General features: G+C 46.0%; 1 protein-coding gene across 1 annotated transcript in view; it reads left to right on the top strand.

The window, feature by feature from the left end:
- The window catches only part of ALPK2 (alpha kinase 2), a 105,697-nt gene extending 82,336 nt beyond the window's left edge, over positions 1-23,361 (top strand). The window contains exons 6-13 of the mRNA XM_070420374.1: positions 436-583; positions 1,762-1,889; positions 1,994-2,029; positions 4,015-4,289; positions 5,709-5,797; positions 8,713-8,930; positions 12,946-12,994; positions 21,500-23,361. Of these exons, the coding sequence (XP_070276475.1) occupies positions 436-583; positions 1,762-1,889; positions 1,994-2,029; positions 4,015-4,289; positions 5,709-5,797; positions 8,713-8,930; positions 12,946-12,994; positions 21,500-21,716 (1,160 nt within the window). The 3' untranslated portion in view covers positions 21,717-23,361. The remainder of the gene's footprint in view (positions 1-435; positions 584-1,761; positions 1,890-1,993; positions 2,030-4,014; positions 4,290-5,708; positions 5,798-8,712; positions 8,931-12,945; positions 12,995-21,499) is intronic.

Genomic DNA, 23,361 nt, shown 5'->3' with positions numbered 1-23,361 from the left:
CCTCCTCTCCCTACTCCTCCCCCCGCCCCGGAAGGAGGCTTTCTGCTTATGATGGGCACTTTGACCAAGGGTCCCCTGGAACATACAGTTGTTTAAATTTGCATTTCTCCAGGAAGGCTCTAATAGCTAGAGCGAGTTTGAAAAAAAATGCCTCTCAAGTTATATTTCACATCTGTGCATTACAGACCTGACTCAAGGACCATTAAGTAGTGAAAAGTAATTAGGTTGATTTATTCCTTTTCTTAGTGTTTAGGCAAGCCACATCTCCTCTCAGACACTGTTTTCTCATGCACAAATTGAGGGTCATACCTATTATCCTTGTCTCTGGATATTGTTGTAAGAATTAAGTGAGATGAGATGAGAAAGTCTTTTGCCCACTGTAGAGCTCTTTGCAACTGTTATAAGAATGCTGACCTGCCGATCTCTCATTTCTAGCTCCAGTATTACTGAGAAAGATCCAAGCCGAGATGTTTCCTGACCACTCTGGAGATGTAAGATTAAGCTGCCAGTTTGCAGAAATTCATGAAGATTCTACCATCTGGTGGACAAAAGATTCAAAGGCAATTGCCCAAGTGCAGAGAAGGTGCGGTATTTGCTCTTGGATACTTTTCATAGTTGCTGCTTAGATCACAAACATAGTTCTAAAATACAATAATAATATGATGAAATAATACATTATAGGAAGTAAAAAGGGAAATTGGAGTAAAAAATCCACACCCAAAGTATCCAAGAGATGTAAGCAGTAGAAGACAGGTGTCTGGACAGGGAAAATGGTGGTGGGTTCTTGCCCTGGCTTTTCCACCATTGAGTTCCATGGCCTTAGGAAATCATGAAACCTTTCATTACGCTTAAAAGTGTAATTTAAAAGTTTTAATTAAAATGTTAAATTCTAGTTTTTAGAATCATTACATTTAGGGAACCACATCAAATTATCTCCTAGTCTAAGGCTCTGTGATCTGAAGATTTAAGAGCTGTCTTCTGTATGTTTGTGAATTTTGCTGTTTTCTGTTTCACAAATTCCCATTAACCTGACAAAGGTCAAACAAAGTGAAGAAGGTGAAGCAAACAGAAAAGACAATCCATGCAGTTGCAGAAAAGTAGCTGCGCTTGAGGGGTCTTTGCTGTTTATAAGTGACTCATGGCTGAGAGCTCTTTCAAATAGCGTACTTCCCTAGTGAATACCTTCCTTCCATCCAGCCATCCAACTGCCCATCCACCAGCCAACATTAGACTGTTCTGAAGATGACATGAAATAGACCTTTAAGTGATTAGCCCAATACCTGGTACATACCAAGTGCTCAATACACATTAGCTATTACCTTCCTCCTCACCATCTTCACGAGTTTTTCTTCTCCCCTATTGTATCGGGGTTTATATTTAGGTTTAAAGTTTTCAGGTTTCCTTCGAGCACAAGTCATATGGATTAGTAACATAACTGAGGTGAATTCTGATCTGAAGTTCTGATGAGCTCCCAGAATTCAGAATTCTAGTTCTTTGCTTTATTAATAATAGTTCACCCTCCCATATGTTTCTATGCATTAATATTGCATATGGGAGTGAGAGTGTTAAACCAAAGTTGTACTGATCACCCCCTACAGGTGAATAAATGATTTAAATGGCATATCACGATCTTGTCCTTCAGCCAGCTCATAGGATGAAAACATTAGGCCTGAGAAACATTAGTTCCTATTGCATTAAGTGTATCAGAAAATACAGCCTCAGAGTGATGACAGGTGCCAATGTTAATGTGCCCCACTTCAGTGCAGGAGACAACTCCATTGTGTCCTTGACCATCGTCCAAGCCAGTCAGAAGGACCAGGGCCTCTATTACTGCTGCATCAAGAACAGTTATGGAAAAGTGACAGCTGAATTTAACCTCACCACTGAAGGTAAACCTCAGCTTTTCAGGTTCAAATAAATGAGAACCGCTAGCATCTACCAGTTAAGAGTGTTCATTTGTACTGAAGGCATTCTGTTCTGTATCTTCTTCCAGTTCTCAAACAACTTTCCAGTCACCAGGACATTAAAGGTAAGCTGATCTGAGTGGGATGTCAGGGTAGCGGGCCCACCATAAAGCATGAAGTAGCTCCTGGAGTCAATGGTAGAGGCATATTCCTATGGACCCTTCTAACCACACAAGAGAGAACTCAGGAATGACTAAGAAAATGAATGAAAACCCATGAGCCATTTCAACCTGGCTGTAAGGCCAATGATAAGTTCTCTGGGTTACGAATATCCAGAAGTGTATCATTTATGACAAGAGATCAGATTGTAGGGGGTGGTTGCTGGGAACATGTGGCAAGGGAGTTGGGGTTAGACTTTTCCCTTTAAGCATCAGACTAGCGGTCAGCCATCTGCATGGGGTTGTTCAGCCTCTGGCACTATGTAACACGTTTTGTTGCTTTAATTTAATTTCACTCTGACTAGCTGAGCAGATTCCCAAAGGGAGCCAGGTGTCTAGGAGAAAACTCCATTCATTTGCATCATAATGAGAATGAAAGATGGGTGGTCGGGCTCTCCTTTGGCACTTGTGCACACCTGGTGTAGCCACAGCCCAGCAGCTCTCCTGAACACTCACCCTGCCCCTGGGCTACCCACTGAGTACAGTTTGGTGGAGTCCATGCTTGTTGTAATTTTCCCTAATTCCTTTTAGGGAATATTACCCATTCCCACACACGTGCCCACCCCCACCCAGTAGTGTGCTGGTAAATTGTTAACAACATGCTTTGTCGGGAGCAGGGGCAGGGGAACCTAAAATATATAGTTTTCCAATTTCTGTGGTGTAAACACTCTCACCGTGGCCAATTTTGAACTGACAGTGTGATATAACGAGAACGTGGAGCCCATAGTCAGCTCTCAGGGAGCAGATTGAGCACACCTCTCAGTCCCCCTCACCCCATGTTACATGGCTCTTGGCACAATGTAGGACCCTTGGTCACACTTAGGAGAAATAGGAATGAAACTCTGATCATTAAATTGATTTTACGTCTTAAAGATTTGCCTCATGTGCTGATTTGTAAAGCAGATACCTGAAATCTTTGTGAAAACAAGACAGTAAAGACAATCAAGATACAGTGATATTCAGAATGTAAAAGGCAAGGGGCTGGGATCTCGACTTCAAAATGCTCTAGAAAATATTGTGATATTTATCCAAAACAGCAAACTTAGATACAAACTCTTCGAAAACCCACTCAAATGCTAACTACCCGTCTTTACTATGTACTGTACTTGTGGTATAATTTTAAATTCCTCCCCTGCTTCGGCTCCTATCTCTCCAAGAGTCAAAATTCACAAGAGAATGCCCTTCCTTCTGACCTTTTGGAAAACAGAATGACCTTTAGAAGAAAGCTGCTTCATCAGCTTCTCAACATTGGTTGGCTGTTACACACTAGATAATTGCTATGATCTCAATATTTTAGGTTTGCAGAAACTCATTTCTCAAGGTCTGTACCAGCCAGGAATGGACCCCAGTGGGGATGAGCTGCTGGCCACCTGGTGGAAATAGCACACCTGTTGTAGCCCTTTGATTCCAACCACAGGTTTTGGTCTAGACCCCAATGACATCACCTTCACCAGCTTCTCCCTGAGACTGTCGGTTCCAGTTTCAGTGACTCATCGGGCTGTGAGCCATACTTGTCCTCTCCCTCTTCTTGCACTTTCTGATGAAGACACTTCAAATGACACATCATTTTTATTTGGAGGGATATCTCTCAATAAACATTTCACTAATTTAATTCTCTAGAGAAAGAACAAATAACATTTTACAAGTTTATTAATTAGAGCAATAAACTAATCAATAAACTAATAAAACTAAGCTGGGATGTCCTGGCCTGTGTAGCTCAATTGGATGGAGCATCGTCTTGTACACCACATAGGGACAATGACAAGTGTGACCAATAGAACCTAGAAGGGGAACCGCACTTAACTCCCAACAGAGGCATAGCTCAAAGCTGAGATGGGGAGATGGGCATTGAGGAGGTTGTAGTGGATGACTAAATTTGAGCTACGTTTTAGGATGCGAAGAGATTGAATTCAGCCAACTTATCTTCAGAGAAGACTTCCTCCAGGACAGCTACTTTGGGGACCGCCTGCGAGGTCAGATCGCCACAGAGGAGCTGCACTTCGGAGAAGGTGTCCACCGAAAAGCCTTCCGCAGCAAAGTGATGCAGGGCCTCATGCCCGTCTTCCAGCCCGGCCACGCCTGCGTGCTCAAGGTGCACAATGCCGTTGCCTATGGGACCAAAAACAACGATGAGCTCGTCCAGAGGAACTACAACCTCGCTGCCCAGGTGGGTCCACCTGCCCTAATGGTGTCAATTAGGTGTGAGAGGGACCCCTAATAATTAGACTCAGAATTGATGGGAGTCTCCAAGAGGGTGTTTTGCTCCCTTGTGCTGTGGTGTAAGGGAACTGCTGGATTAAGGCTGACTGCTGGGAATCATGTCTCAGTTCCCAGGAGTATTTCTTGGCCTCGTGCCAGATGGGACTCAGCCTATGTTTGGAGGCACCTCCCCAGTTCTGACCTGGGCTGAGGTCATTTCCTGGGAAGCCCCATGAGTTCCCTAAGGACTTGAATCTACTTGGACACAAGATGATATGGAAATGGGGGTCCTATGCTGTACTGGACACCAGGATCCCCAAAAACAGCTAAAATTAGGAGTTGTTCCTAATGTTTTATTTTAGATGGAGGTGGGATATATTTAGAAGGATAGGGCAGAATCGGTTGTCCTGTTTCCTGTCTTCCTAAGTTTGGTTTAATGTCAGCCCATAAGCTATGAAGGGAGAGCGACCCGAGTCTCTAGCTGAGTCTCCTCCTCTCTATGCTTGAGAGTCACAGAGCTCCTGTTAGTTTCTCTCCTCGCCTCCCCCTCCCACTTTGGTCCATGTATTTCACTCTTGACACCAACTGGCCAAGCCTCTGGTAGTGCTGGGTCTAGCACTTCTACAAACTAGGTGCCCTTTAAAAAGTTTTACCTTCAAAATGATTAGATTAGACTCAGATCAATGTTTTGGGTGCTGTCAAGCACTAACCATCCATGATTCTCTCAGATGTGGCTCTGTCATGTGGACTTGGTGCTCACGAAGGGCAGCCCCTCTTCTGTGGGGATAGGATTTTGCTAATAGTATTTAATTCTCCAAACCCACCCTTCTTTCTTCTTTTCTTTCACTGAACATTCCTTCCAAGTTATCGATCATCTCACCCAGTCAAGAAAAATGCCCCAGCACCCATACTCCCACTCAGAAATGCCTTACGGAGTGGAAAGCAGAACCCAATATGCTTTTCCTATGCCAACAATCTTGTCAAGGTGTTCACTTTTTACATCTCCAATTATACCTTTGAAGAAGAACCTCAGATGGGGGAGCTCATAGGAAACCAACCAGCAAGACCCAAGGTTTATCTGATATCCTTCCAAGGGGCCAGTCCTCTTAGTTCAAGGATGGACTTCAGCCTTGCAGTTTATAAGTTTTATAACTCAGGGACACCTGGCCCCAGAGACCACGTGACCTTCACCTGGATCATTCCTTCAGGTCTCAGAGCTCCTCTGCCAGCTCTAGGTTGCAATCATTGTTGCTTCTGTGCCCCCAACCAGGGGGTGGGTTTGAGAATCCATTGGCATGACTACGTTAGGAAATCTGATTAGCTTTACCAAGCAACTGTCTGAATTGCCTCTAATCGCTTGGATTTTCCATGTGTTTGGGTGATATAGGAATGCTATGTCCAAAATACTGCCAGACACTATGCCAAGATCTATGCTGCGGAAGCACAGCCTCTGGAAGGCTTTGGAGAAGTGCCAGAGTAAGTGTTTCCTCTCTTGAATTTCCACCTCTGACTTGTTGGGGACTTGGGGGGCGGGGCGGACCTGAAGGGACAAGAGGATGAGAAAGACCAGGAGGACAAGCATTTCAATTGGTCACTATCTGTAAGCTGTGAGGGCACCCATGGCTACGATCCTGTTCTTCATTGGTCACCAGAGGCTTCCAGAAAGATACTTGATAAATATTCTTTAAATAAATGTATGTGTGGATGGATAGATGGAGAGATGAATGAATGCAATACATGTATCATGTTAAGTAGAAAAGAAAGGATATGTACTCTCATGAATATTACATTGTCTAAACAATAAACAAATATAAGAGACCATATGAATATTACAAAATGACTAGTTCCATGAAGAAAATAAAATATAGTGCTGTGTCCAGAAAGAGTGAGTTGGGTGCTCAGGATTATAGGAACATAATACCCACTTCCAGGAATTCTACAGAGATAAATTAAACAGATTGCTTTTATCCACTCACTATTTGTTCACCCAAGCAAATTTTGGTATCCACTGCTCTGAAGATGGATTGGGACGTTTCAGTATCCAAGCCCCCTTTCCTTCCTTACCATGGGAGAATTTGTGAACATGTGAATGGTGATAGTATATGGAGGGCAAAGTCCCTACAAAGGAAAGTGGTGATGGTTGTTTAGGATGGGGAAATGAAAACATGTTCTTGGCTTTGGGGCAGAGAGAGTAAATCAAGAGTAAGAGGATAGTAACTAACAAACAGAAGGTAAAACTTGAGACCAGGGATTGGCAAACTTTTCCTGTAAAGGGGCAGATAGGCTATTATGTAGATACTTATGTAACAAATCCTTGTTGATGAATTTTAAAATATAATAACAATTAAATATAATTTTTGATATTTAGGTTAACTAGTGAGAAGAATGGAATTCTCTTTTTAAGTAAAATTTTGCTTAATTGGGGTTCAGAGTTAGTGTTTCCTATGACCAAATTGATGGGGAATGTTCATCTGTAAAACTCATTCTTAGCTTGTGGACTGGATTTGGCCCATAGGCAACGGCTTGTCAACCCCACTGTCCACATAGTTTCTTCTGCAGTAAGTAATGGGTAAGAGAGGAGAGTTGTGTTGGGGCGTGCTGGAATTTCAAGGTTAGGAAGAAATGAGGAACCAGCAAAGGAGACAGACAAGAAGTAGCTGGGGAAGCAGGAGGAAACCAAGAGGAAGTGAGTTTCTGGAAGGCATGGGAAGGTGTTTCAAAAAGAAGTGAGTCAAGTGCCACTGAGAGCAAGTAAGATGAGGGCAAGTAAGTGACCATTAGACTCAGCAACATGGTGCTCCTGGGGCCCGTGACTGAAGCTTCTTCAGTGGGAAAGCCTCTTTGAGTGGGTTCAAGAGACATGGAAGGGGAGGGACTGGAGACAGTGCATCCAAAATGGATTTGAGCTTTGATGTAAGCTCTGAGTCAGTAGTTGTAGACCGTGGGGCCTACATGCTCTGTAGAGATTCTGCAGCATGTTGCTATGCCATTGAGAGTGATGCTGTCGAACAATATCCTTGAGCATTTGAGAGAGGTTGGGATCTAGGCACCAGAGGGAGAGATGCTTCATGCAGGAGCAAGAGGGCTCATGCCTAAGAGGGGCGGGGCAGCAGAGGATATGGGCGCAGACCTTGGGAAATGGGAATATGTGGGGTGGCAACTTCAGATGTTCTGTTCTTATTGATTGAGGTTTCACAATGGAACAGGAAGTAAGGCCATCAGCTGAGAGTGAGATTGGGGGCGGGGGCTGGGGGGGGGGGGGGAGGTGTAGGCGGTTAGAGGTGAGAGGAGCTGGTATGAAATAATCATCCAGGATGGAGTGACAGTAGAAGGACTAGTGCTGGAAGATGCATTCAGGATCTGATCTCTCTCTAATCCCAGCTGTCATCACTCCTGCACAGCCTCCTCTCTGGTCTCCCTGTTTCTGCCCTTGTCCTTACAGTCCATTTCACACAGAGTGGCAGAGTGATCCCTGTAACATAGGATCATGTCACTCCTCTGCCCCAAACTCTTCAATGGTACAAAGAGCAGAGTTTTTCAAATGGCCAACCAGACCCCCCAAGAGGTCCTCACTCATCTACCACAGCCTCCCTCCCTGTTCACTGCACTGCAGCCACACTGGCTCCTCACTATTCTTTGAACACATCAGGAATGCTCCCACCCCAGAGCCTTTTCCATTTGTTGTTCCTTCTACCTGGAAGTTCTTTCCATGGATATCCTCATGCCCCTCTACCCCCACTTCCTGCAGATCTCTGCTCACATGTCCTTTATTAGCAAGGCCTTCTCTGACCTCCCTAAATAAAATATCAGCTCTTCCCCCACCCCTGGATCTCCTAGCTCACCTCCTCTGCTTTGTTTTTTCTCCTAGCACATAGCAACATGCATTTACTTGCTGTCTCCTCCATTTAAATGTAAGATCCATGAGAGCAGAGCCTGTTTTCTTTGCCGCTGTTTTCTGGAATAGAGTCTGGGAGTGTCTGTCACATAGAAGCCACTGCTTGAGTATTAGTTGATGTGTGGACTGGAAGGACGGAAGGAAGGAAGGATGGAAAGAAGAAAGGAAGGAAAGGAGGGAGGGAGGGAGGAAGGGAGGGAGGGAGGGAGGAAGGTCAGAGGAAGGATGGAAAACTGAATATACGATGGATGGATAGATGGATTCTAGTCATATGATCAATGGGGCCATTGAGATATGGCTATAGTGAGACATTCATTTCTACCTGAGTAATTAAACTCCATCCCAGGAGGAGTTTCTGACCAACTCTAGGGACAAATAACAAACAGAAACTCACCCTTTTACTCATTGAATAATCATGGGGGGGGGGGGGTAATTAATCTAAATCTAGTGGAACCCAGGCATTTATTCTGTGTGCCCATGTTCTCATCCTTTCCAGGATCATTCCTATTTTTCTCATCCATCGGCCTGAGAACAACATCCCATATGCAACTGTGGAGGAGGAGCTGATTGGAGAATTTGTGAAGTATTCCATCAGGGATGGGAAGGAAATCAACTTCTTGAGGAGAGACTCAGAGGCGGGTCAGAAGTGTTGCACCTTCCAGCACTGGGTGTACCAGAAAACAAGTGGCTGCCTCCTGGTCACTGACATGCAGGGTGAGGAAGCAGCATGATCTGGGCCCGGGGGTGCGGTGGGCCTGGGTGCTGCTGGGGATGGGGAGGGAAGGAGAAGGACAGGTGTGCTGGGTGCCTTTTAGCCCCTCCAGCAGCAGAAGGTGTTACTAACGTCTCCTCAGAAACAAGGTGGGACAAAGGAGCCTGAAGTGACCAGCCAAATGGAGTCAGACAGCGCATTTTAATAATTCATGCCGATAATGCCTCCCCATTGCAACAGGCAACCAACGATTGGCAGCAGCTCCCAGCTGTCCTACCCTGGTGGAGCCATGTGCCAGTGCTCGCTTCTCCAGCCTTTATTGTTCTATCCTCAACAGGCACAGGTTCAGAAGTATATGTGCAAATCCGGATGTGCCAAAAGTTAAATTCAGATGTAATCATTCATTCTTACTAGGTGAAAGGGTCTCTCGTAGTTACTTTAGGTTTCAAGCTCCCCTGATGAAGCTACAGCATGTCTTCCATTTCTACACACATTTTTGGGAATGCATTTGTGGTATGAAGTGGGGATGTCATACTTCGTCTTCCCACAGAAGCAGCCCCTAGACAAGTGGCAGTTCGGGGGTCCCTGAGACCACTGTCAGATTCATTAATTTGCTGCAAGGATCCACAGAACTCAGAAAAGCTGTTATACTCATGGTTATGGTTTATTACAGCCAAAGGACACAGACTCGGATCAGCAAAGGGAAGAAGTGCATAGGCAGAGCCCAGGGCCGGCAGGCAGCAGCTCCCAGCTGTTCTATCCTGGCGGAGCCATGTGCCGGAGCTCGCTTCTCCAGCCATGGTGCGTGGCAACACACACGAGAGCTGCCAACCAGGGACGTTCACATGAGCCTTGGTGCTCAGAGGTTTTATTGGGGGTCCATCAAGTAGGCATGGCTGACTGCCCATGAAATTGACCTTAGTCGCTAGCCTCTCCGGAGGTCAAGTGATACCACACGACCCAAGGTACCAGGCAGGACATGCCAAGGGCTTAGAATTTACCCCATAGGAGTTGGATGAGGATTGAACCTTTACTGCAATTATCCAGGAGGGGATCCCGGTATACACGGGTAGGAAAGTGAAGTGTGACAGGGAAAGGAAAGGCAAGCATTTACCACGGTGATCACCTGAAGCTCACGCCTCCCGGGGGAACTCTGGGAGCCTGTGCAGAACACACATGTCAGAATCATGGCACCCAGGGAGTGACCCCCTGTAGTTACCAGCGGAAGGCTGCACCCACACATGGGCAAGCCAAGCTGAGCAAAGCAGGGTCCTGTGATCAGAGAAAGTTCTCAGGCAAAGCAATGCTGGTGGTGGCACCGGAGGTGGGGCCAGTGCGTGGAAGCGGTTAGTGTGAGGGCAGTGGGTGGGCACCGACAGCCCTGCCACAGGGGTTTCCTATTCCTTTTTTGCTTTCCCAATAATCGTGCTAAGAAAAATTCCAACTGTAATTGCATGCCTACTCGATGTCAGACACGGTTCTATACAGGATCCTGAGGTCTAGCACCAGCCTGGTGGTGGAAAGCAAGGCTGCCCCTGGGTCCTGCCCCTGCTCCTCCACTTGCTGGCTGTCAGCCTTGGGCAAACCGCTCACCTCTCTGTGCCTCAGTCCTTTTCACATGGGGCTGCCATGAAGATTAAATGAGAGCAAAACATTTAGTGAAGCAAGTGTTTCCTTCTTTTTAAAAAATTTTTTGGGGAATAACCATAGACACAAGAAATTGCAAAAATGTCCAGAGAGGTCCCCATGTACCCTTCATCCAGCTTTGCCCAATGCTAACATTGTACATGACTGTGGTGCATATAGAAACCAGATTGACATTGGCACAACCTGATCAACAGACTACAGACCTTCCTTGGATGTCGCTAGTTTTCGTATGCACTCATTCTCTCCTATTATTTTTGTTTAATCTTTGAAATAACTCTGCAAAGAAGATCATGTGATCCCCATTTTACAGATGAGAAAACAGAGGCCCAGAGGCAGTGATTTAATTGCCTGCTGTCACTCAGCTAATAACCAGAGGGGTCCAAGACTTGAACTCATAATTTCTGGCTCCAAACCCCAAGTTCTTTGCACTAACTCACAAATTTGCAAGAGATTTCTAAGTGTCAAAGGCTCCCGTGAGGGACTCCTCAAAGGTCAGCTGGGAAGTACATTACCGTCTTGCAGATGGGGCTGATCTGCAGATTGAAGGCAGCCATCCCAGCTGCCTTTCAGAGACTTCCCAGCCACACACTCACAGATGCGGTCTCAGCAGACAGCCATCTATCCTAATTAGACGCTGCTGTGCCATCATTGATGCCCCCCTTCTCTTCTCCTTCAGAGTTCATTTCGCAGTAGATACAGTTCTTCTACTGAAGAGCAACACCCTGGAGCTTCATGCACAGCTTGTTTCATTTCCAGGCGCCAGTAGACAGCTCTAGTGGATATTACCTCTCCCGGTAAATGAGGTGTGCGGTTTAATGTGGCATTTCTACGGCGTTTATTTACCCTCTGCTGCTGCTAGGAACAGTTTTTATTTTTTTATTGCTATCATCTTTATGGTACAAGATAGCCCATTCTCTAAACAATATCCATATTTTATAAATGTACCGAGGCACTGGAATTAGCACAAAATAAACAAACAAACCCAAACTCAACCATTACCTTCTGAGACTCCTAAAAGCTAACCTCTCCCAGTTTGCATTTGCTTGTTGATGGGATTGAGGCGGGTCCTGCAGGTTTGAGGCATGAATGCAGAGCCTGGGATCTGGCCCCAGGATATGCGCAGTGGGAGGCCCCTAGGGCCCCTACGAAGCTGCCACCTCCAGGGCCCAAGAACTCAACTTCTGGAGGACGAACTCATATTGCTGCTGACTCCTTTCCTTCCGTCAGAGACAAACTGCAGATGACTCTTATCCCCAACACAGTTTAAGAGCTGCACGCTAGAATTTAAATTACCCTGCAGAGACCTTCTAACCTTGATCGAATTGCTGGCAAAATATTAAAACGAGAGAGAGAGAGATTTCCAAAATCATATTATATTTTTCTAAACTGTAAGTGACAGTAACTGTGAGAAGCAAGAAAAGGCAATTCTTAAGTTCAAGGACCTTCTGCCAAATGACTTAAAAAATTTTTTTATTTATTGAATTTTAGAGAGAGAGAGGGAGAGAGAGAGAGAGAGAGAGAGAGAGAGAGAAATGTTAATTTGTCATTCCACTTCTTTATGCTCTCACTGGTTGTTTCTTGTATGTGCCCTGACTGGGGATCGAGCCTGCAACCTTGGCCTATCAGGACAATGCTGCAATCAACTGAGCTACCTTCCAGGGCCACATGGCTTTTAAAATTGGATTCTGTGCAACTCAGAGCTGTGGTTTTTCACTACAACGTTCCACAAAAATAGGCGTCTGAAAAGGGGCTTTTGCAGTTTTGGTGTCTTTTTTTTTTTTTAAAGAATACCCTGTAATAAAAGCTATGTGAAGTATTTATACATACGTTCTAGTTGTTAGCAGCTTTCAAAGAACAAGATGGATTCATTGCCAAATGTGAAAGGGGCTTTTAAAACACTCACTGACTCACCCCAAGTGCCGTGTTGAAGTCAGCTCACCGGTGCCCTGCAGAAAGGCAGGGCTGACAAGTTTGCCATCAGCTCTAACCTCAGGGTTGGCTTTGGCAGGATGCGGGTTCCTTTGTCCACAGCCCAGGCCAGCATCTGTGCTGTCAGGCCCCTCCGTGAGCAGGAGACACCATCCCAGCCTGGCTCACACAGGACCAGGCTGGGGCCAGACTGGAGGGGTAGCGCTGCCATCAGAGGCTCGTCGCTAGGCTGCAGTGGTGAGATTGAAGCAGAGGTCCACTGAGCTGGAACAGGTGCCCCTAGCCACCGCCCTAGAGAGCCAGGCTCCCCGAAACTGCTGCGTCAGAGGCCTGCCTTCCGGGGCGGTGTGTGTTTATGCAGGAAAGGGCTGTCACTACCTCCCTGTCCTTTCGGAGCAGCCCGGGTAATATCAATTCTGTCTTTGCTCACCCTTCCTGTAGGTGTAGGAATGAAGTTAACCGACGTTGGCATAGCAACATTGGCTAAAGGGTGAGTAGAAAAAAAAAAATCGAGTGCATCTTATCCGTCTCAAACTCTGGGCTTCCAAACACCTCCTGCGCAGACAGTTCCACCGAGGTGGGCAAAGCAGATTTCTTGACCTGACTGTGGTGACAAATGTTCTTGGGACGAATTCAATTCATTTCTTCACTTACATAAAACATGAATGGACTGTGTCCTCCCAGGGAAACACAGCTGGGGCCTAACTTTGAAAGAAATGAGAACTCTGCAAAGGAATGCCGGGGAGCAATGCCAGCAGTCCTGGGATTCCTTTTCACTACAATGTCCCATTTTCTACATTTACTATCTTCACTATTCGAAGCATAAGTAGAAATATATACATACTGCATTCTACCACATGCAGTATTTGTTTTGCATATTTTTATGTATTTCCCCCCAAGTGCCCTTCAGGCAGCCCCCTGGTGATGGAGACAGGAGCAAATGGCTCTGGAAGGGCTGTGACTGGTTGCCTGGCTTGCTGTCGATGTTTTTGGTTTCCTTTGCTTGCATGGAGTGTGCCCAGATGGCACTGCCACCGTTCTCTGGGGTATCTCTGGCAAACTGTGCCTGCTCGCTGCCTTGGCCCTGACCGAGAAGGCAGACTTTGTGGTTCTTGGTGAAAAAAGAGTTCTGGGTTGGAGCTGCTGTTGCCTGGGCCACTGCTGATGTTCCCAGGAACTAAGGCCCTTTGTAAGGAGGAGGAAGTAGAGGGCAAACGACTTTCAGAAGGGATGGCTTCTGTTTTAAAATGTAAGTGTTATTACTGTTCAGGTATGATCAGGAGACGACTGACATTGAAAAGGCAGTTATTACTCACAGCTCCATTACTCATAGGTCCCCAGAGAAGGGGGCAGGCCATGCCACGGGGGGCAGGGGGGTGGGCGCAGAAGCGAAGCACCAGCCTCAGTCAAGGGGCAGGAGTCAGGGGAAAATGTGGGCAAGACCTCTTATTGTGGTTTCTGTGGGAAGGAATCGAGGAGCGGGCTTACAGTTGTCTAGTTTGAACATTCTCAGTGAGCTCTGGGGTGTGGGGCTGTCCCTAGTTGTCTGGTACCTGCCCTGGGGAGATGGTGGCCCTGCCTGTGAAACCTCAATAGAGGAGGAGGTGGGCTCGGATTGGTTAGTTTGCATATGAAAGGCATTCTAGAAGGCCAGTCATTTACTCTCTCTAGGAATTGGCCAGCCCCAGGGAGGGGCAGTCTCTCCAGGGCCAGTGAGGCTCCAGATGTCCAAGCATCAGAAATAGACAATAACACCCTATGGTGAATAGAGCTTTCTCTCCCGAGCTGGTAACGACTTTGACTTCTCCGCTTGAGCTCCCTGGCATTTCAGCTCGTGGGCATCAGCAATGCTTTCACAGATAAACTAATTTCCAACCTTAATGAAGGATGAAGAAAAGTAGAGGGATTTGGGGGGAAAGTGGACAGGGGACCACTCTTTCTTTTAATCTCCAGATCACTAAGTCTGAGCCATAGGTTCTCACTGACCACACAGAGGGTCTGATTTGTGTTTGTTTTTTTAAATTTTTATTTTTAAATATATTTTTATTGATTTCAGAGAGGAAGGGAGAGGGAGAGAGATAAAAACAGCAATGATGATACCTCAACATAATAAAAGCCTTATATGATAAACCTACAGCCAACATCATACTCAATCGGCAAAAACTAAAACCATTTCCCCTAAGAACAGGAACAAGACAGGAATGCCCACTTTTACCACTTCTGTTTGACATAGTACTAGAAGTGCTAGCCATAGCAATCAGACAAGAAGAAGAAATAAAAGGCATCCATATTGGAAAAGAAGACATAAAACTGTCATTATTCGCAGATGACATGATATTGTACATAGAAAACCCTAAAGCCTCCATCAAAAAACTACTAGACTTAATAAATGAATTCGGCAATGTAGCAAGATACAAAATTAAGACCCAGAAATCTATGGTTTTTTTATACACCAATAATGAACTCACAGAAAGAGAAACTAAAAAAAAAAAAATCCCATTTACCATTGCAACAAAAAAAATTAGATACCTAGGAATAAACTTAACTAAGGAGGTAAAAGACATGTACTCAGAAAACTATAGGACACTGAAAAAAGAGATAGAGGAATTTATAAACAAATGGAAGAATATATTGTGTTCATGGATCAGTAGAATCAACATCATTAAAATGTCCATATACCCAAAGCAATCTATAGATTCAATGCAATCCCCATTAAAATACCAACGGCATATTTCAAAGACCTAGAACAAACTCTCCAAAAATTCAGATGGACAAAAAGACCCCGAACAGCTGCAGCAATCCTGAGAAAGAAGAACAAAGTTGGAGGGATCACAATATCAAATATCAAGCTATATTACAAAGCCGCTATTCTCAAAACTGCCTGGTACTGGCACAAGAACAGACATATAGACCAATGGAACAAAACAGAGAACCCAGAAATCGACCCAAGACATTATGCTCAATTAATATTTAACAAAGGAGACAAGAGCATACAATGGAGTCAAGACAGTCTCTTCAGTAAAAGGTGTTGGGAAAATTAGACCGATACATGCAAAAAAAAGAAACTAGACCACTAACTTACACCGTACACAAAAATAAACTCAAAATGGATAAAGGACTTAAACGTAAAATGGGAAACCACAAAAATCTTAGAAGAATCCATAGGCAGCAAAATATCAGACATATGTTGTAGCAATATCTTTACTGATACAGCTCCTAGGACAATGGAAACTAAGGAGAAAATAAACAAATGGGACTACATCAAAATGAAAAGCTTCTGCACAGCAAAAGAAACCATCAACAAAACAACAAGAAAGCCCACTGCATGGGAGAACATATTTGCCAATGTTATCTTCGATAAGGGTTTAATCTCCAAAATTTACAGTGAACTCATATAACTTAACAAAAGGAAGATAAACAACCCAATCAGAAAATGGGCAAAGGATCTAAATAGACACCTTTCAAAAGAGGACATTCAGAAAGCCAAGAGACATATGAAAACATGCTCAAAGTCACTAATTATCCAAAAGATGCAAATCAAAACGACAATGAGGTACTATCTCACACCTGTCAGAATGACTATCATCAACAAACAACAAGGTCTGGAAAGGAGAATAAGGAACCCTCATGCACTGCTGGTGGGAATGCAGACTGGAACAGCCACTGTAGAAAACAGTATGGAGTTTCCTCAAAAAATTAAAAATGAAACTTCCATTTGACCCAGTAATCCCACTTCTAGAAATACATCCCAAAAAAAACAGAAATGCCAATTAGCAAGGACATATGCACCCCTATGTTCATAGCAGCACAATTTATAATAGTTAAGATTTGGAAACAGCCTAAGTGCCCATCAGCAGATGAGTGGATTAAAAAACTGTGGTACATCCACACAAAGGAATACTATGCCACTGTAAAAAAGAAGGAACTCTTACCATTTGCAACAGCATGGATCTGGGCACATGACTTGCAGTTCTTGCAGCCACCGATCTACAGAACCGTGACCCAGGGGGCTGCCTCGAGGATTCCCCCAGTGATCCACATCTTGTCCCTGACGCTCAGTGCATACTTGATCAGCATCGGTTTCCCTTCCTCGCCATGCCTCCCCGCCAATGACACCAGAGTAGTTGAACTACACACTATTATTTAGAACAACTCTCTACCAAAACAAAGCAGAAACTTGCCCAAGAAGCTTCAAAAAAACAGCTGAAGAGCATGATTAAGACATCTTTTAAAAGCATCTCAATAGCTTCTGGGAACCCTGGTCATCTTTTTCTCCTAATTTAAAAAGAAATCCAATCCCTTGGTTTTGTTCTCAGCTATAATGTGACTTGTCCGGCCTGGGACAGCTGCCCAAGACCCATTAGATTAAGAACTGATGGCTGGAGCCCAGTGCAAAATGCTGTCTGTAAAGTGTTACCGCCTTCCCTCCCAAGGCGTGGGCAGGAGCAGGAGTGGGAGGGAAGGGCATTCTGAAGTCTGAGAGCTTTATTGTTTATTGTTTCCTTTAACTTTTCCTTTTAAGTCACAGTTTTCCCCCAAAGAAACATACCTTAGAAGCCCAGTTTAAAACACGATAGAAGGGGCACCTCCAATGGTAGTGAAAGGGGTGGCTGGGAGATCTCCTTGGAAGTCCCTGGGAAGCCCTCTGCTCTGGGATGAAACCAACCACCACGTCCAACCTTCTTACTTCTCACGTGAGAAGTAGGGGGTGCAGGAGAAGGGGGCAGCCTGCGTGCAGCAGGCCCTGCAGGAGGTCAGGTGCCTAAGGAAAAGGGCCGATCCTCCACGTTCCAAGGCAAGATTCAATTGAAGAAACTCGCCAGAGAAAGCCACAGCTGCCAAGTGGAGCTCAAACAACGAGAGGAGGCTTGGGGAAGGCTCAGCTTCAAACGCAGCTTACAGACAGGCAGAGAGAGAGAGAGAGAGAGAGAGAGAGAGAGAGAGAGAGGTCTGGGGGGACGCAATGGAGATGGGGGGAGAGAGCAGGAGAGAAGACGGATGACGTGGCATCGGATGAAGCACATTCTCTTAATTCTTAGCAAACACCCTCCCGTGCTCTGCGCACCCGCACCGGAAGGGAGAGTTGCCTGGGGGATGGGTGCAGTCCTGAGAAGCGGTGCTCCGTGGAGGCGGCAGGACATAAGGTCTTTTAACTGCATTGGGAAGATCACGAGGCATGGGCGGGAGAAGCAATCAGGAGGAAAATCTGACTTACTTTAATGATAATAGTAATAATAATAATAATAATAATAAATATTCTGAGTTATTTAAAAATAAAAATATGCTCCTAAATGTAGGGCCTGCCCTCTTTTGGCCAGCAGCAGTCAGGACCTTTTTGCAGGAAGCAGAGCCATTGGGTCATTTAAAGAGAACATCCCCTGAGTCTCAATCCCCATGGCTGCTGACACCCCCATCAATGCCACCCATCTTGTTCTCTGACGTTAGAGGGTGTGGTACTATTTTGAAGGTAAACAGTTACTTATCATCTCAGAAAATAAAATAGGGAACTGTTATGACTTATTCATTTTAATGCACCTTTACCTGGTAGCCTGATCCTTAAACAGAAGTATGTCATATTTCTCCTGGGAGCCAGCAGTACGAATATGTCTGCATACGCATCGCCCGTACCTCAGTACCCATAATCTTACGGCAGTGTTGAGTACAACACGTCAAGTTGCAAAGTTTGACAAAAAGGATTGTTTCGCCATCTAAGAATCCATTTTCTAGGCAGACCCAACAAGATACTGTTGAACAGATTTCTGGTTTGAAATTGCTCAGCCATTTAAAGCTCGCCGAAAGGGAGAAGGGGAAAATGCTTAATTCTGTCACCGGGGATTTGGAATTTTAACCGAGCCAAACCCAAACCAGCGCAAACCGACTCCTGCAGGGAGCGACCTGCACCAGTCACAGTGGGTCCTGCCAGCGCACGCCCCTCCCCAGCCAGCAGCTGTTTCTGGAGAGATGGCGAGACTGAGATTCAACCACCAGAGGGCAGCAGAGCCAACACTTTTGCCCTCTTTAGGCTCCTCCAAACGGCCATTTCATGCTGCTGATGAAATAAAACAAAAGAGATGTGCCCTTCTTCCCAGTCAGTAGGCACTGGACGAAAACAGGACGGGTCTGAAGAGCCACAAAGGACGCCCTGCAGTGTGGCCCCCAGCCAGCATTTCGCCTGTCTACCTTTGGAAGAGAGGACTACAAGGTGATGAGGCGGAAGGATGCGTGGAAACCAAATTCGGAGAACCCTGATGGCCCGCCCACAAATGGCTTGTTCCCCACGGAGGGGTAAACGTGAGGTGATAAAGACCAAATATCAAGGCAGACGCATGCTGAGGACAGTGGCCTCGAGAAGGCAGGCTCTACTGGCATCAATGTGGCCAGCTCTAGTCCTGCAAGCCATGCAGAGGAGGAAAGATTAAAATAAACTTCCACGTTCAGTCAAGCCCAGGCTTTATCTTACACACACCTCACACGCGTGCACACGCATGCACACACACGCACACTGCACAAGGGGTTTATTTCAATTCCATGTCCTTGTAGCCATTCCCTATAAATTAAAAATTTCTTTAGAAAGGATATCAAATGAAAACGTGGGTGATCGATAGCTTCTGCCTTGCGTCTCAAAGGGTTATGCAAATGTGGGAATGCTCTAGGTTTTCCTGGCATCACCTAGTTTTCTTTAAACGAGCCTTTTATGAAGCCAGACAAGAACTTTGATTTCTGGAGCACAACCAGAGCTGGAAGTTCCTGCAGATTTTCTCTGTCCCTCCCCCCCACCCCCTCCAGGTGTGATAAGCCAAGAGAGAAGCCAGCCACGCTGTCAACTGGTGATTTTTGTCTGAGTCTGAAAGGCTCATCCATTATCAGGACAAGAGGAAAGAAAGAGGGGTGGTTTTTAAGCAAGAAATCGGCCTCACACAGTTTCAGCCCGTGAGGAGCCCAGGCTTACCTCGGAGATGCTGTGGGCCCGGGGCCAGACCACTGCCATCCAGCCAGTCACCACCTTTCTGCTGGTGGAAGGTCTTGCCTTAATTTGCAAAGAACGCAGCACCTGTGAAGCGCAGTAAAGCGAGGTGTGCCTGTATTGAAGAAATCTGTGTCGAGTGAGGGCAGGGGGAGGGGACTGTGGAAATCGCTTTCTAGCTCCCCCCAAGTGAATGTTACAGTGCGATTTTACGATGTTGTGTAACACACATTGCAAGAAGAAAAGACATACCTCTGCCCCAATTTCAGTATAAAGATGTTCCCAGTTCAGATGGGGATGGTCTGAGGTCATTCACACTGTGGTCTGCTTCCTTCTGCTCCCAGTGGCATCAACCTCGTTAAGCATGCAGAAGCTCAGACCCCGCCCCGGGCCTGCCCAATGCAAACCCGTCTTTAACAAGAGCCCCTCCCCTGTCCAACAGAACAGCTATTTAAGAAAAGATTCCACTGGGTGATGCTCAGTGGAGTAGATTTATTGTTCCACCTCCAGAGTGAGGACGTGTAGATTAACATCAAGGGAGGGGCTAGAAAATTATGCTGAGTTGAGGTTAAGGACAGAGAGATCCAGTTAGTCAAATCCCACAGAGTGAATGTTTCTTAAAAATGGAAATGTGTGAAAAAGTTCTCAACTGCAAGGTTGCTTGTTCCATTGCATTAGATTCTTAGGGCTGCCCCAACAAACGCCCACAAGCTGGGGACTTACAACAACGGAAATGTATCACCTGACCACTCTGGGGGTCAAAAGTCCAGAATCGAGGCGTCGGCCACGTGTGAGCAGGGCTGGCTCCTTCTGGAGGTTGTGAGGAAGACTGTGCTCCACGCCTTTTCCCGGCTTCCGGATGTTGCTGCCACTCCCGGGTGTCCTTGGCTTGTGAACACATCACTCCAATCACTGCCTCCTTTGTCAGGAGGCCTTCTGCCCGCATCTCTCTCTCTCCTCCTCCTCTTACGTAGCCACCAGCAGTGTGGGATTAAGGACCTACTCTACTCCAGTATGACCTCATCTTAATTACACCTGCAATGACTCTATTTCCAAATAAGGCCACATTCTGAGGTTCTGGGAAGGACATGCCTTTTGGAGGGAACACTATTCAACCCGATATGTCCATCCAACAAGAACAAAATGGCGAGTGTCCTCAGTGGGGATCATGCTGGAGAGTTGTCACGATACTACACACCTGTGGTCTCCTCCGATCCTGAGGGTGACAGGCGGGTCACAGGCAGGAACGTGTATATCCCACTGCTCAGTGTTACACCAGAGCTTGGTGTAAGGGAACTCCAGGTTACTTGATCTAGAAACACAAAGGATGCTGCCCCGTTTTCTTCCTAGGCAATGACAATGGCGGTGAGTGTGAGAGGACAGAGGTCCAAACAGAAGCCAGGCTGAGATGGGGACCCAACTGAGAAAGAAAAAAGACTTTTAATTCTGTAGATACTGACAAACACACACCTGAGATAGGGAAGGGAGGGAAGTCCAATATTGCATGCGATGCCAGGTTGAGAGTCCAAAATTAGACCAAGAAAAAGAAGTTGAGAAATGTGGCTGGAGACCCCTGGGCCAAAGGGTGGTAGCTCTGAGGCTGGGGCTGGTATCCATGCATTTGTTCCCTAGGCCTTTATTGAAAAACCTTCCCTGAACAGGCATTTGGGGCATGAAGTAGTGCTGGGGAGAGAGCACAGTGTGTGCAGGGAAGATGAGAAGTGCATGCAGGGAAGGGGCTGGAGAGCCATGTGGACATGGAGAGGGTCAGGAGGGCCCCACGGACACGCACTTGAGCTTAAGAAGACAACTCGCATTTATCACAGGCCTTGACCAATGGCACGTTGCCTTTACTTAATTCCACGGGACTTGTTTTCTCCAACAACAGTTGTGTCAACCATTTGGCCATTCTTGCCTAAAGTAGGAGTAAATATATTTCCATGCACCATTAGTTTCTCCTTTAAAGACTCTTTTAAAACTGGTGAAGTGTCAGTTTTCAAAAATTATGTTTCCTCCCACCCAAACTCACAGGTACAAAGGATTTAAAGGCAATTGTTCCATGGCCTTCATCGATCAGTTCAAAGCGCTGCACCAGTGTAACAAGTATTGTAAAATGCTGGGGCTGAAATCGCTTCAGAACAACAACCAGAAACAGAAGAAGCCAAGCGCCACGAAGGGCAACAGTCAGTCGAACTCCACCACGGCGAAGAAGACGGCGTCCGGGGCCCCAGCAGACAAGAAGACCTAGCATCGCGTCGGGACTGAAGCCGCGCCTGGGCGCCTGGGTGGACACTGGAAGCACCCAGGAGAGAGCATGGAGCCTGCAGAGGGGCCGTGACCACCCTTGTTCTCAGCTGCTTCTAAAGCCGGCACCTGCTGTCTTCTTCGACATGATTTTGGAGCCGGGATTGTGACCAGACTTACAGAAACTGAATCTATTAAGGACGGTCCACCTTTGTATGTACCTGTAGCATTTTTACCAACCTCGAGTTCATGTCGATTTGTGTATTGTCCGGGACTTGGTGCTGAGCAGGGTCTGTCCACAGCCCAAATCCTCCCCACTCCCATTCCTGACCTCGAGATTTCTAGACACTCCCAGCTGCTATTTAAACAGAAAGCGTGTGTGCCTTTATAAGGCCAAGTTGTCGCACTCGTGTCGCATATGCTGTTCTGGCTGGAGGTGGCTTTTTGAAACATGAGGCCATTTCCCAGCATTATTCACACATCCAGTTATATTGTTCTGTTTCATTAAATTCATATTTAAACGAAAAGTGTGAGATGCATATGTGAGCGCAGAAACTCGATCTATAGAATTAGCGCCCAATTCCACATTCCCCTAGGATTAGTAACTTAGTAATTTGCTAAGAAGTTTACTGGAGCACAGAGCATTTGCATCTGTGTTTTTTGATGAATCAAAGTCCATAGTTTACATTAGGGGTCGCTGTGCTGCACGCTCTCTGAGTTTTGACACGTATAATGACATATATTGACTGTAACAGTATCATACAGAATGTTTTCACTGCCCTAAAAATCATTCCCTAGGCTCCTCCTATTCATCCCTCCCCCTAAAGCCAGACTGTTATATAGTTGGAATCCCAGAGTATGTAGCCTTTGCAGATAGTCGGCTGTTTTTTAAGATGGTTTCAAGGACTCCCTGATCATATCGGGAAGAATGGCGAGGTCGCCTCTGAGCAGCGAGATCGATGCTTGTCAGGTTGGAAGTGCCTGCGAGTCACCTGTGACCTTGGGACAGTGCAGGTTCTGAGCTGGTAGGGCTGGCGGAGGCCTGAGATGCCGTGTTTCCAGCACGCCCCATGCTGGCCATGGACCGCACCTAGAGACTGCGGGGAGGAGGGGCCTGGGAAGCGGCGGGGAGTGGCCAGACCTAGCTTCAGATGAGGGGCTGCTGGAGGACGCAACCAGCTATTTCCCGACTCTGATCTGTGACACCCGCCCTGTGAGAGAGCCAGCCTTCCCGGGGCGTGGGCTTCGCAGAGGACTCCTGACTTCCGCTCTGAAACACTTTTCTCCGCAGGCATGGGGTTTTGATAAAGTGAGAACATACATGGGATTTTTGTTTGTTTGTTGTGAAAAGGGATTCAAAGGAGGAAACACTTTAGCTAGTCACATCTCACATGTTCAGGAAATCTGCCACCTCCAGCCTTTCTTTTGAAGTGATTTCCCCCGGCTGTGAATTGCAAAATGCTCATTTTTCTACAAGGCAGCCTGCAGCCTGCTTTCCCCATACCAAAGGTCCTACAGATGTATGTAGCAGTGGAATTCTAGAAAGTTCCACACTAGCGAAAAGGTGCAGGGCACATTTTGTTTAGAATTAGTATATATATATATATATGTAGTTGTTCAAATGGAAAATAATACAATAATTAATAAAT

The sequence above is a fragment of the Myotis yumanensis genome, unplaced genomic scaffold, assembly GCF_028538775.1.
Source record: "Myotis yumanensis isolate MYYU_CA2020_CCGP unplaced genomic scaffold, mMyoYum1.0.hap1 SCAF_7, whole genome shotgun sequence".
Lineage (NCBI taxonomy): Eukaryota > Metazoa > Chordata > Mammalia > Chiroptera > Vespertilionidae > Myotis > Myotis yumanensis.
The sequence above is the reverse complement of the archived record's forward strand: the minus strand, read 5'-3'. Positions and strand labels throughout refer to the sequence as shown.